Source organism: Choloepus didactylus, chromosome 6, assembly GCF_015220235.1.
Source record: "Choloepus didactylus isolate mChoDid1 chromosome 6, mChoDid1.pri, whole genome shotgun sequence".
NCBI classification, from domain to species: Eukaryota; Metazoa; Chordata; class Mammalia; order Pilosa; family Megalonychidae; genus Choloepus; species Choloepus didactylus.
Window position 1 is genome coordinate 98409988 of NC_051312.1, and position 13156 is coordinate 98423143.

Genomic DNA, 13156 nt, shown 5'->3' on the forward strand with positions numbered 1-13156 from the left:
TAAGAGCCCTACAGCTAAGCACAAACTATCATATGCTTTTGTTGACTTGCAGGCTCACAAAACAGTCTGAAAAGAGCATGGTCAAATAACTGCAGCCAACAAAAACAAAGCACATAGATCTCATTTTAAATTGTTAGATGCAGTAATGCATCCCAAGAAATTAGCCATCCACTGCCAAGGACATCTATCCACGAATAATAAAAGGTCAAGGTGGTGAAGAAAACTAGCAAATAAATTTACAGTCCAGCCAAAAATCCTTGGAATCTTGGAGTATTTGCTAGTATTTGTGGACACCTTTACTAGCTAGTTAAAAGCTTTTTCTTGTTAGACTAAAAAGCACAAGTTATTAAATGGTTCTTCAAAAAATTCCTAAATTTGGACTTCTGCTTTCTCTTCAAAGCAATAGACCAGCTTTCATAGCAAAAATTGGTGGAGCTGTTTCAAGACTCTTCAGCATCAACTGATGCCTGCATTCTGCTTACAAGCTGCAGTCTACAGGAAAAACAGAATGCATGAATTGGACTTTAAAGGACAGCCTCACCAAAATCTGCTTGAGAACTCATTTAAAATGGGACAAAGTTCTGTCCATTGCCCTCTTGAGGATAAGAGTAGCACCCCAAAGTGGACTGAGTTTGAGCCTTTCAAAATAACATTTAGGAGGCCATTTCTAAAGGTTAAATAGGCAGGTAAGGTGTATTCCAGTTCAGAATTAACTACATTTCAATACGTAAAGTTCTTAAGTACTACTTTAGCTGAAATTAATAATTATACCTCTAATGCCTTAAATTCCCCACAGGTGTCCCCCCTTATACCATTACCAGCCTAAAGATCAAATCTGGATCTGCACCTGAAAGAACCAGCATCCCCAGGTTCAACTAAATCCTAAATGCACTAGGCCTTATTTAGTGTTACTTGTTACTCATTCTTTTAAGTTGCAGGGAATAAAGCCCTGGAATTCACCACACCAAAGTCAAGCTGCAACTGTTCCAGGGTGAAGACACATCTGTTAAATGAACAACTGTGGTAACAGTAAATCCTAATAATCCAAAACATCAGTGTCACAAGGGGGTACATGTGTCATAGTCAAAACAGAATGTTGTACCTATATTCCTGACAATAAAACACCTAAATAATCAAGTTCTAGCTATGAGTACAGCAGTCTAATTCTAATTTTTCCGATCTATTCAGCTGGTTACCTTCAGAAATAAGGTCATAGTTATGCACTTTTCTTCCTAATTGTGCTTATGGACTTCCTAATTGTTATATCTACTCTTGTCTTAGTCACCTTCCAAAACTCCAGCAAAGAATGATCCATTCTCTCCCAAAGGAAATCGACAATATCTACAAGTTATGAGTCAGAGATTTCACCAGATGACTCAATTACTTTGCCCCAATTGTCAGCATGGGGCAGCCAAAACGAATGACAGCCCAATTACCAGGATTGGAAATGAATCCTCTTTAAAGGGGAAATTGTAACAGTGACTTTTTAAATATAATGTTAAAACTGTAAGCAAGCAGGAAATTGTAAAGTAGCCTTAAAATGTAACCTTCAAAGCTGGAAACAGGCTATAACTGAAGCTCTTATTCTCACAAAGGAGCAATATGTAAATGTAAAGTCTGAAGCAGTACAGAACTGTCAAGTTTGCAGTTCCACAGGTGTCACCTAGTTCCTGATTAATTGAATAATAAGTTCTCCAAACCGTTACATGTTAACTGAAATGATTAACTCCCTTTGTCTCTAATGGGTTTAGCCAACTAAAGAATCATTTTGGAGAAACTTCCCCAAACCTCCCAAATACAGATAAACCTTTCACTGGGGTAAATAAACCCTCTTTTCCTCTTCAGACTGGTTCGGTGTGACTTCTATCAGCTATGCCGAGTGACAAACCCAGATTTGGGAAGTGCCCCTTCTACATATTTACTGTGGTTGTGTGTGCGTGTAGTGGGGAGGGGGGGGGGTGTGTGTGTGAGGAGAATACAGAGGAAGAAGGCTATGTAGAACATATCAGCCTAATGTGTTCAAATATTTCTAAAAATTTGCAAGGACAGGACTGAGACTGAGGTTACTTCACAGGATACAAAAAAAAAGCTACCTCTTTTTTGTAAAGTCCATCATAATGTGGATGCAAGGTAAACACCCAACCAAAGACCTTGTGAATAACCCTGGCAACGAAACAGCAGTCTTACAGATGGGGGATCTACAACTGCAGCCTTGACGGTAGCTAACACTGTTGTGAGTAAATAAAACAAAATTGAGCAAAACGGCACAAATAACCATGTGGAGGCGGGAAGGGTACCGAGTGGCTCAATTTATCTGGCACTGAAGTGGACGGAGAATGCTAAGTTGGTTTCCGGAATGCGAAAAGCCTCAAACAGTTTAAATATGGGGAAAAAAAGATCCTGGAAACGTCTCCTACAATAAAGTCAGAAGTTCTTCAGTACACATACAATAACGAAGTGCCGGCATTCACATTTTTTTTTTTTTTGGAATGGCTACATGACAACAAAGTTCTGAGAATGACAGTGACAGTAAGGTGGCGTAATTTGAAACATATGCTGTAAAAACCTGGGCTAGAGGCCTGCACTTAACCAGAAGTTTGAGCAACCCACGAGAGAAATCAGAATCCCCTAACACGTTACTTTACGGTTGCTTTTGACAGACCTGCAAGAATGCAGAGATTACCAGCTCCCTTTGACAGAAAAGGAAACAAGAGCTGAGAATGAAGCCCGGCGGGGACCCAAGGCTTTCAGAGAACAAAGGGTCTTCGTCCTCTTTCTAGTCTCCATCCTTCCCGCCCCAGGGTCCAACAACACGCGCAGCGAGCGCGGAAGCAAGTGAGGCAGACGAATGGCCAGCGTCAGGCGTGGGCTGCCGGGGGCGCGGCATCCTCGCCTACCGCTAACCCGCGCAGGCACGACACATGAGCGTTATTTCCTTAGAGTGCAACTCGCGCACTGGTGACACGATGCGTTTTCTCACCCCTCTGCAGGGCCGGCGAGAAACGTCCGTGGGGATAAGAAAACCGGCGGTATCCATTGCCTTCAAAGCGCAGGAGCCGCCAAGCCCAGCGAGTCTTCATACCGTGTTTTCCGGTTGAAGACAGGAAGCGGAAGCCTGGATAGCCGCGCTTGGGCTTCCGGGAAAGATAGGTGTAGTAGCGCAAGGATGCTGGGAAATGTAGTTTTCGGTCTGTCGCATGTAGGACTCCCGATACAGGCCCGAAACGCAGTCCCGAGAAGCTGGGCCTCTTCACAGATGGATCTACAGTTCACTAGCATAGTTCAAAGCAGCCCTGGCTTCTCCCACCGCCCTTTTTTGACCCGTGCACGCCGTCACCGCCCTAAGAAAACGGGACCTTGTTGGAGAAGCTTCCGGCGCCCTTTCTTGGCACTGAGGCGCAGTCCCAACAGCAAGTTCCCCACGATAGCCACCAGCCATTAAACCCTTGGGTCTGTGGAAAACGAAGTCAGGTCTGGCCGCACAGCAACCTGGGACCCGTAGTTCTCAGCCACTGAGCATTCCGGGGATCGCAGAACCCTGAGGCCACTAGAACCCCTGGGAAATGTAGTCCAGGGAGCGTCTCATTCTTGTTCCTTCACGGTCCTAGCTGCTTTGCCCTCTCGTGCGTGGGAGGACTATCTTAGTCGACTTGATGTCTCTCTTCAGGGAAACCGAAATCATCCATTTCTAGGGTGGACCTAATTTTCACCCCTCATACCTCTCAGAGCTCGGTTACCCCAGACTGCTCCACATGGCAGAATGCTGAAAATAACATACATAGTTGTGGTGATAAAATGTAATAAGTGGATGTTCTTTATAAATCCTAAATGGTACACAATCATTAGGCTTCAGAGGCTTAATTATTTTTACAAAGATGTGAACAGCTATCGTTAGATTTCCCTTCCTGTATGTATTCAAAACACCCGTGAGTCTGCTATGTAGTAAACACCATTCTAAGCACTCACGCAAATTAAAAGAATAAGACTTGATTCCAGACAACAAGGACTTTGATATTTGTACAATAATTTAATAATATATATGCACCTTTATAAAATGAATAGTCAGAATTTCACCTCTAGGTGAAAATAGTCACATCTTTCAGTTAATATTTGTAAGAATGATGATCACTGTTTTATATAATGAAAAATTAAAAATAATCTAAATATCCCAAAATGATTCAATAATGCAGAAACATACCAAGTTGGAATATTATGCCATCATTAAGTATTATATTGTAATAATTTTAAGACAAGCAAATTCTTATAATGTTGATATATATGTGTGTGTATATAATTATGTATGTCCATTATGATTCCAATTCTGCTAAATGATATGATCTCTGCTCTGGAAGGACTCATAGCTTAGTGAGAGGTACAGAGCTTTAAATGGGAACCACAGTATTTTTATTTATCTTAAATGAAGTTATGATTATGGAAAAAGGTGCACTTTTTTATATGTTAAGACATGTTGGTTATTATTTATTACTATAAAATTCTCTCCCTAACACACATACGCATGATTGATTAGACACCTGCCAAAGTTGGGCCAATCATTTTCACTTTTGTGGAACTGGTAACTGGATTCAGAGATTCTTAATCATCTTCTGAAGCTGGATGAACTATCATAAGTAAACTCAGGAGCTGGGGGAGACCATATTCTGCCAAGTGGGCCTGAGAAGTAAAGAGAAGAAGCAGAGAAAGGAGATGAAGTGAGAGTCCAGTGGTATCCAGCTTAGCCCTGCCCAGAAACCAACCCAAAGCCCCTATGTATATCCAGTTTATCCGTTGTTGCTATTATGTGTACACTGAAGTCTCAAGACTTAACTTATAAAACTATTTCTTCATAAGTTTGTTAGTATTTTCTCATAAGTGTGTTGAGAGACACACAGGAGATTTGCATGTAGAATAGTTAGCACAGTATTTGATAGATATAAGCTCCCAATAAATAGTAGCTATTTTTATTAATAATGCCTGTTGACTTTGATGGGTCTTTCATGTTTCTGTATGTCTTGCTAGCTGAGGCCCTGCCTTTTGTTTTGTACTCTCTTTCAAGGATATTTGTATAATGAAGAGCCTGAGAAATATAGTGTCTCCCTCTGGAGCAAAGGGCTGGTTGCTTACTGCCCATTATAAAAGATCAGGTTCTCTAGGCTCAGGGTTCCTTTCCAGTTGCATCCCCTCCACAGGGAGCCGATGCAAATATGCTGATGTTCATGCTTCTTGCTGAGCTTGAGTAATTGTTTCCTTTGTGTCTGGCCGAGAAATCTCATGTCTTTTGCCCCCATCCATGAAATTGCAACAGATTAACTTGTTAGCTTGCAAAAAGGAAAAAATCTCAAACCTTTCACAGTTCTTGACAATCATTACCCTTTGCTGGACTTTTTTTTTTCTTTTTCTTTTTCTTTTTCTTTTTAATTCAGTTTTACTCACAGATTTATCTGAGTTCCAGCTAGGTGCAAAGCTAGATGTGAGGAATATAAAGAAAAACAATTAAATCCTACAACTATTTGAGTTCCTACCATGTGCAAGGATTTCTGCTCTCCAAGAATTTGTAAAATAATTAGGAGAATAGAAAAAGTATACTAATGGCTTCCATACAAGGCAGTAATAATAAAAGCTACAGAAAATAAATCCTTTCGTTCATCTGAGGGTGAAATACTTTTTGATAATGGTTACCAAGAAGAGTTAAGATATGAACCCTGTTTTTAAAGGAAGGTTTTTGTTACATAGAAATTGTAGGACAGGAGATCCAGGAGAAAGGATTAGAGGAGAAAGGACACTTTACTTATCTCCATGGACCTTTGCATATGATGTTCTCACAATGTGATGTACTTTATCCTCTTCTTTATCTGGCTAAATCCTTCCTATCATTCAGATCTCGGTTCAAATAACATGACTTTAGGAAATCCTCCCTCCCCCAAGTAGATTTGGTGTTCTTGTTATGGACTCATAGCAACTTGAACTTCTACATCACTATACTTATCGTTTATATCTTACAGGATGGTAGAGAAATGCATCTGTGTTTCCAGCACCTAAAATAAGACCTGGCCCATAATGATCTTTTGGTAAATGTTTTGAATGAATGAATGGATTCAAAACATAGCCATGGTATGGGGAGGAGAACTGGTAGACTGGAACATAAGAGTCATATGGTTGTTGGGTGGAATTGGGGGAGATCAAACCGAAAAAAAAAAGGAAGTAGACTCAAAAAGGCTAAGGATATTTGGGTTGAATACAGTAGTCTCAAAAGTATTTGAGTCAAGAAGTGATATGATAAAAGCCAGTTTGTGTTTCTTTGCAGAAAAACTATTTACCTTTCACTAGCACAGGATAATGAATCATTTCTCCTCCCAATGTCTGATGAGATGGCCTGGCCAGAGAAACATTCCCTGTATGACAGCAGCCTAGTGCATTCATACCTTAAGGACCAAGAAGGTAGCAGGTAAGTGGATCCTGGATGTTTTCATCATGAAGGACTTCTTTTATTATTTTTTTCCCTTATGAAATCCAAACTTTCCTCTTTACCAACCAAGTTTATGAAGCTGTTACTTATTTTCCTATCTTTAATTAATTTGAGACATAGATAATTACCAGCTAGTCAGTGGGAGATAAACAGTGCTGATCTAACACCACATTGATAAAATCCCAGCCAAAGGCAAAAATACTTGTCAGTTTCTTTGGTGATTTCCAGTTTTATCTCCACTGATGGTACAATTTCCTTAGGCATTTTGAAATGCCAAAACCTTCTGGAGGATCTCAATACTCATTCCTGTGATGTCCAGGGGTCAGGGGACCCAGGTTGGGCACAATTGCATGAGATGGCCAGAGGCCATCCAGCACCGTGGCTCTACCTCTGGTGACTTCAGAAACAGAGGACACAGCCTGGACCATTCACACTGGTCACTCTTCTTCTTTCAAAATAGGTGATGTGAAAGAATCCCACTGCATTTTTAAAAGCAGGTGAATGAGACATTGAGAAAGAGAAGCACTGTTTTCATTGAGCTTCGTTTTCTTCCTTAGCTTACTTGGAGTTCTTGACACCAGGGGGAGACTGTGGAAAGAACAGAGGAAAATCCTTTGCCCTTATTTCTGCATCTGATTTTCATGTAATTCTGGAGTCAGAGTAACCGATTGTCATGAAAGGTTTGTGTTACTTTATGTTAATATCACATTTTTCATGACTTGACAGTGACCACCACCCCGTCCCCAATTCTGTGGGCTGGCAATGACAAGTCTGCTGACTACAGTGAATCAAAGGAAAGAGTGAACTATTCAAACATTATATACTTTGCAGTGTTACATCATATCCTACAGTGTTGCTCAGTGATTAGTCATTTATTCCTTCAACTAATCTTTACTGAGCATTTATTATGTTAGCAGCACTGTGCTGTCATGAGGATGCAAAGACACAATCTGAATTTATTGTGGTGACAGTTGCACACATCTGTGAATATCCTAAAATCCATTGAATTGTACACTTTAAATCGGTGAAATGTATGGTATGTGAATTCAATCTCAACAAAACAGTTATAAAACACACACAGTCCTGTCTTCAGGTTGCTATCAGTCTAATTTTAATAAATATTATGATGAGGGGAAGGTACAGGCTGAGAAACATGCATAAGAAAGGCTAATACTACCCAAACTGGGTAGCCCTGAGAATGTTGTAGATTGTAAGGATGAGTAAAAAATAGTTTAGTTAAATAGATTTGGTGGATGATGGTGTGGAGGATGTTGTGTGAAAAGTGAACAGCACTTGCAAAAGCCAAGAAGTATAGACAAGAGAACCTGGTTCATTTGGGAACTGAGAGAATGGCTGGAGCAATGGGTTGAGGGAAGAGGGGTTCCAATGGCAAGGCTGGAGAAGGAGGGGCTGGCCCCCAAGGTCTCTCCTTCTTCACCCATGGGTAAAAGAGGAATTGCTGAAGGGTGCTAGGCTGGGGAGTAGCACTGAGAAAAAAAAGGGGGGGAGGGGGTTCTTGCCTGCCTTTTGCTCAGTCCTCGAACTTTCTCTTAGGAATCAGGCTAAGACAAGGTACCATGACTTAGCTACTGACCTGGGAAGCCTTAGAGAACTCTCCTTTCCTGGCTGGGGATGACCTGCCAGAGTCCATGGTTCCAGCCTCAGGTGCCCAATCAGAGATGCTTCCCTCATTGTATAGCTTGGCTGCTTTGGACCTCACAGGGACCTACCTAGGAAATAGGATCTGGGGCTTTCTTTGCCTTTAGGGCCCAATTTCTACACTGGGGTACAGGAGAGATGTTTACTCTTACCAAAGTCTCACCCTGGAGCAAAGCATGGAAAAAGATTGTGAAGTCAGATTATGGCCCAGTAGGAAAGAAGCCCATGACTGATTAGCAATGACCACTATGGGTGTAGGAGAGGAAAGTGGCAGCCCATTTGCCATTTCTATTACATCAAGATCATGTGGTTCCCTAAAGCTACCACACCATACACCTTCACCCCCAAATCCTATCCCTTCTCAGGATAATGCTGAAAATATTCCTGTCCATTTGATAACTTCAATTTACTGGGCATGTACTGAGTGCCAGGTACTTTTTGTATATTATTTCCAATCCTCACCACAATCCTGTAAGATATGTAGAGATAAAAACTAGATTTAGGGGGATTGAGTATCTTGTCCAAGGATGTTGTGCCAGTTTGAATGTATTGTGTCCCCCAAATGCCATTATCTTTGATGTAGTCTTGTGGGGCAGACGTTTTGGTGCTGATTAGATTTGCTTGGAATGTGCGCCACCCAGCTGTGGGTGATGACTCTGATGAGATAGTCCCATGGAGGCATGGCCCCACCCATTCAGGGTGGGACTTGATCAGTGGAGCCATATAAATGAGCTGCCTCAAAGAGAAGGAACTCAGTGCAGCAGTGAGTGACGTCTTGAAGAGGAGCAAGCTTGCTAGAGAGGAACGTCCTGGCCGAAAGCCATTTTGAAACCAGAACTTTGGAGCAGACGCCAGCCACGTGCCTTCCCAGCTAACAGAGGTTTTCTGGATGCTGTTGGCCATCCTCCAGTGAAGGTACCCGATTGCTGATGTGTTACCTTGGACACTTTATGGCCTTAAGACTGTAACTGTGTAGCCAAATAAACCCCCTTTTTATAAAAGCCAATCCATCTCTGGTGTTTTGCATTCTGCAGCATTAGCAAACTAGAACAGATGCACAACAAGTAAGCTAGGATTTGAATCCCTGAACCTCAGAGAAAACCTTGCATTATCATGGCAGGTATTGAGTGCCTTCATAGTCACTGTTTGCTTTAAGCCTCACAACAGCTCTATGGGGTTGTTCTCTGGGTGTGAGGGAAACATGAGGCTCTGAGAGGGGACGTGCTAGCTACTTAGTGGCAGAGCCATGACTTCTGACTCCTAGTTCAGGCACTTTGCAGCTATACTCAGGTTCTAGGGAGAGGACTCCATAAAACTGTCTGAAATGATGGATCCATATAATACTTTGGAAGAGTTTTGGGGCCCTTAGTTGGTTTTACCCCTTCTACCCTTACCCTGTTTTCAATTCGTCATCATCAGGTCATTTTCTTGATTGCTCCTTCTTCTGCAACTTAAGCCCATTTCTTTTTCTTTCATGCTTATTGGAGGTGGCTATACATGTTGACAGTGAAGAAAGTCAGCCTTTTCTGAGCTATATGTCAATTTCATTGACTTTAAAAATCTTTAAATCAAGTTTGCAGATTAGTTACCTTCCTGTGGCAAAACCTGAAATAGTGACTCAAAGAATAGTAGCTGTCTCATAACATGTGCATTCTCTGGGCCAAGTGGGGCTCTAGTCCCCAGGATAATGCTGCATGGTAGCAACTCTTATCCCCATTTACAAACAAGGAAGCAGAAGTCTAAAATGGTTAAGTAGCTTGATCAGTGCCACAGGGCTTCTAGTAGTGGAATCTGAGCCTTTGAATTTGTGACTCTGAAGTACGAATTCTTTCTGCTACACCAGGCAGCCTTCCTCAAGAACCTTCTATCTGACTGTTATTAGCTATGTTGTTGAGATTTTATGGGAAATGAGAAGCAAGCATGTATTGTAGAAGCACAGCATTTATTAGGATTGTTCTGATTGGCATGTGCAGAAATTGCTTAAAATTACCTCATGCAAAAAAGGAGAATATAAAATAAGAAGTATATGGGGGTAGCTCAGGAAACCCAAAGGCAGTAGTACAGTAGGACCTTAGGAAGGATTAGAATGGGGACTCAGGGCTTCTAGGAACAAGGATTTCTCTATCTCTTGTTCCTGCATCTCTCTGTGTCTGATGCTTTATCTCTCTCTATATACTAGTTTTCCCTGATACTCAGTGTAGGGGACAGAAAATGGCCATACCACAGTGCCCGAGTTTACATTTCCCTGTTCAAGAGAGCAGCCAGTTGAGTTTGGAATCACATAGTTCTAATTCCAAATTCCCAGGGAAGGGACTCGGACTTCGCTTCCATTGGGCACCAAACCTTTGACTGATCAAATGTGGCTTCATGGGTAGAGCCACCTCATATACACCTGAGGCCATGTAGAAGGGCATGAAAGCATCTAGGGAATTCTTGTGAGTGGATTGGATGTTTCCCTATAGAAGACCCAGAGATGGCAAAAGGAATCCTCTACACGTTTAAGAGAACATGTGTAGGCCAGATGTGGGAGAATTTGAAAGGGAAAAACTGTGATACTCTAAGCCACTATAGGCAGGACAGGATTCCTGGGAGACCCAGGAAGTAGCCTTGGGTAGAGGACCTCTGGGTGGTGTGGGAAATATCTGCAGATAGTACTTCATCTGGAAGTGGTACTCGTCCCTCAAGAAGCACAAGCGGTGCATGCCATGCTGCTCAGCAGCACTACAGTTGTAGATAGGCCAGCAGGATTGTTAATCTCTTTAAGTTTGGGCATTTTGTGGATATTTGCAGTGGCAAATTAGGAATAATAGCTTCCAGAACCATGAGAATATGGATATAAGATACGAACTTGGAAATGCATATAGGGAAACTAAGAATTCTCAAAACCTCATAACTAGGAAGTGAATTTAAAGGCTGACTTGTGTAGGACATGGGCTTGTGGGATCTAGAGAAGAATCATATTGCAGAGCCAGATGACAAATGAAGACATTCTAGACAGACATAAGGTAGAAACATTCCTTTCAGACACTTCTGGCTAAGGATCAAAGGTTTTTACCATTCCGTAGGAAGATGAGATGGTGTTCTAGTTTGCTAATGCTGCAGAATGCAAAACACCAGAGATGGATTGGCTTTTATAAAAAGGGGGTTTATTTGGCTACACAGTTACAGTCTTAAGGCCATGAAGTGTCCAAGGTAACACATCAGCAATCAGGTACCTTCACTGGAGGATGGCCAACGGCATCCAGAAAACCTCTGTTAGCTGGGAAGGCACGTGGCTGGCGTCTGCTCCAAAGTTCTGGTTTCAAAATGGCTTTCTGCCAGGACGTTCCTCTCTAGCAAGCTTGCTCCTCTTCAAAACGTCACTCACAGCTGCACTAAGTTCCTTCTCTTTGAGTCAGCTCATTTATATGGCTCCACTGATCAAGTCCCACCCTGAATGGGTGGGGCCATGCCTCCATGGGACTATCTCATCAGACTCATCACCCACAGCTGGGTGGGGCACATTCCAAGCAAATCTAATCAGCACCAAAACGTCTGCCCCACAAGACTACATCAAAGATAATGGCATTTGGGGGACACAATACATTGAAACTGGCACATTTCACCCCCTGGACCCCAAAATGACATTATCTTTCCAAATACAAAATACATTCATTCCGTCACAGTATCACAAAAACTTAAATCATTTCAGTAACAAAAGTTAAGTACAAGATCCTATCAAAATCAATTATAGGTGTGGTGGGTCCTAAGGCATAATTCTCCTTTAGCTTTGAATCTGTGGACTTAGAAAAAGTTATATGCTTCCAATATACAAAGGAGGGACATTCATAGGGTAAACATTCCCATTGCCATAAGGAGAAAGAGTAAGGAAAACAGGGTTAACAGGACCAAAACAGTTCCTAAAACCCGCAGGACAAACTCCATTTGATTTCAAAGTCTGAGAGTCATTTACAGAACAACGTTACATCCTTGGGGCTTGAGAGAGCGGGAGTCTAACCCTTCCTAAGGGCCTTTGTGGCAGCCCTTTCCTCTCCAAACACTTGGGTGAGTGCTCCAACATATCCACACATTGGGGAGACCACCTTCTCGGCCCCACCCGCCTCAAACATCGGGGCAGCTCCCGGATTCCCTTCCATCTCCGGGGCACGTGCTCAACCCCTTCAGAACAGTGTGGTGGCAGCCAGGCTCTCCCCAATTCCCTGGGAATGTGCTCCACTCTCTTTGGGGCTTGGGGTGGCAAGACATTTCCTGAGCATCGAGGCGGAAGGCCCGCCCTTGACTTCCAGGGCAAACTCACCCTTTCCATGCATGTGGGCCACTCAGCTCTCCCAGCCCAAGACCTCCTGACTCCAGACCTCAACCTCCATGGCTCTGTCTTTGAAGAAATTTTTCCTTCAGTTTGTTCCTTGTCTGTCTTCTCCAGTCCAGACTGGCAATGGCTCTGTCTGGTAAAGATCTCGCAAAAATTCTGTTGGCTTTGCACAAAGCATGCAGGGGTCAAAGCCATCAGACAACAGGAGTTTCCACAAATCCTTTCTGGATAATTCCATCTCCAATCTTGGCTTGTTCTGAAATGGCGGCTGTGTTCCATGTTTGGTTACATCCTCACGTTGGGCTGTAGCTTCTGGGATTCCACCCCCTGGAAGCTTGTAATTTTCCAAGCCATCAGTTTCTTGTTTCTTTGAATCCAAGAGTTCAGTTCTAAGTTTATTTCTGTCCTGTCACATTTTACTATAAGCTGCAAGTAAAAGCCAGGCTACTACTTCTATATTTTGCTTGGAGATCTCATCAGCAAAATATTCCAGGTTGTCGCTTTCAAATTCTGCCTTCCATCCAACAACAGGACTCAGTTTTGCCAAATTCTCTGCCACTTTAAAACAAGGATCACCTTCCTCCCAGTTTGCAACAACACATTCATCATTTTTGCTCAAGTCCTCATCAGAAGTATCTTTAGAGTCCATATTTCCACAAACAGTCTCTTCAGAGCAGTTTAGGCCTCTTCTATCAAGCTCCTCACAATTCTTCCAGAATCTT

General features: G+C 42.4%; 1 protein-coding gene across 6 annotated transcripts in view; it reads right to left on the reverse strand.

Annotated features, from left to right (window-relative positions):
* CCDC90B (coiled-coil domain containing 90B) overlaps positions 1 to 3457 on the reverse strand; it is a 71801-nt gene extending 68344 nt beyond the window's left edge. The window contains exon 1 of one of the 6 annotated variants that reach the window (XM_037840888.1): positions 3083 to 3457. In XM_037840888.1, the coding sequence (XP_037696816.1) occupies positions 3083 to 3279 (197 nt within the window). In that variant the 5' untranslated portion in view covers positions 3280 to 3457. The other 5 variants (XM_037840889.1, XM_037840891.1, XM_037840890.1 and 2 more) reach the window with 5 other exon arrangements.
* Positions 3458 to 13156: the final 9699 nt, after the last annotated feature.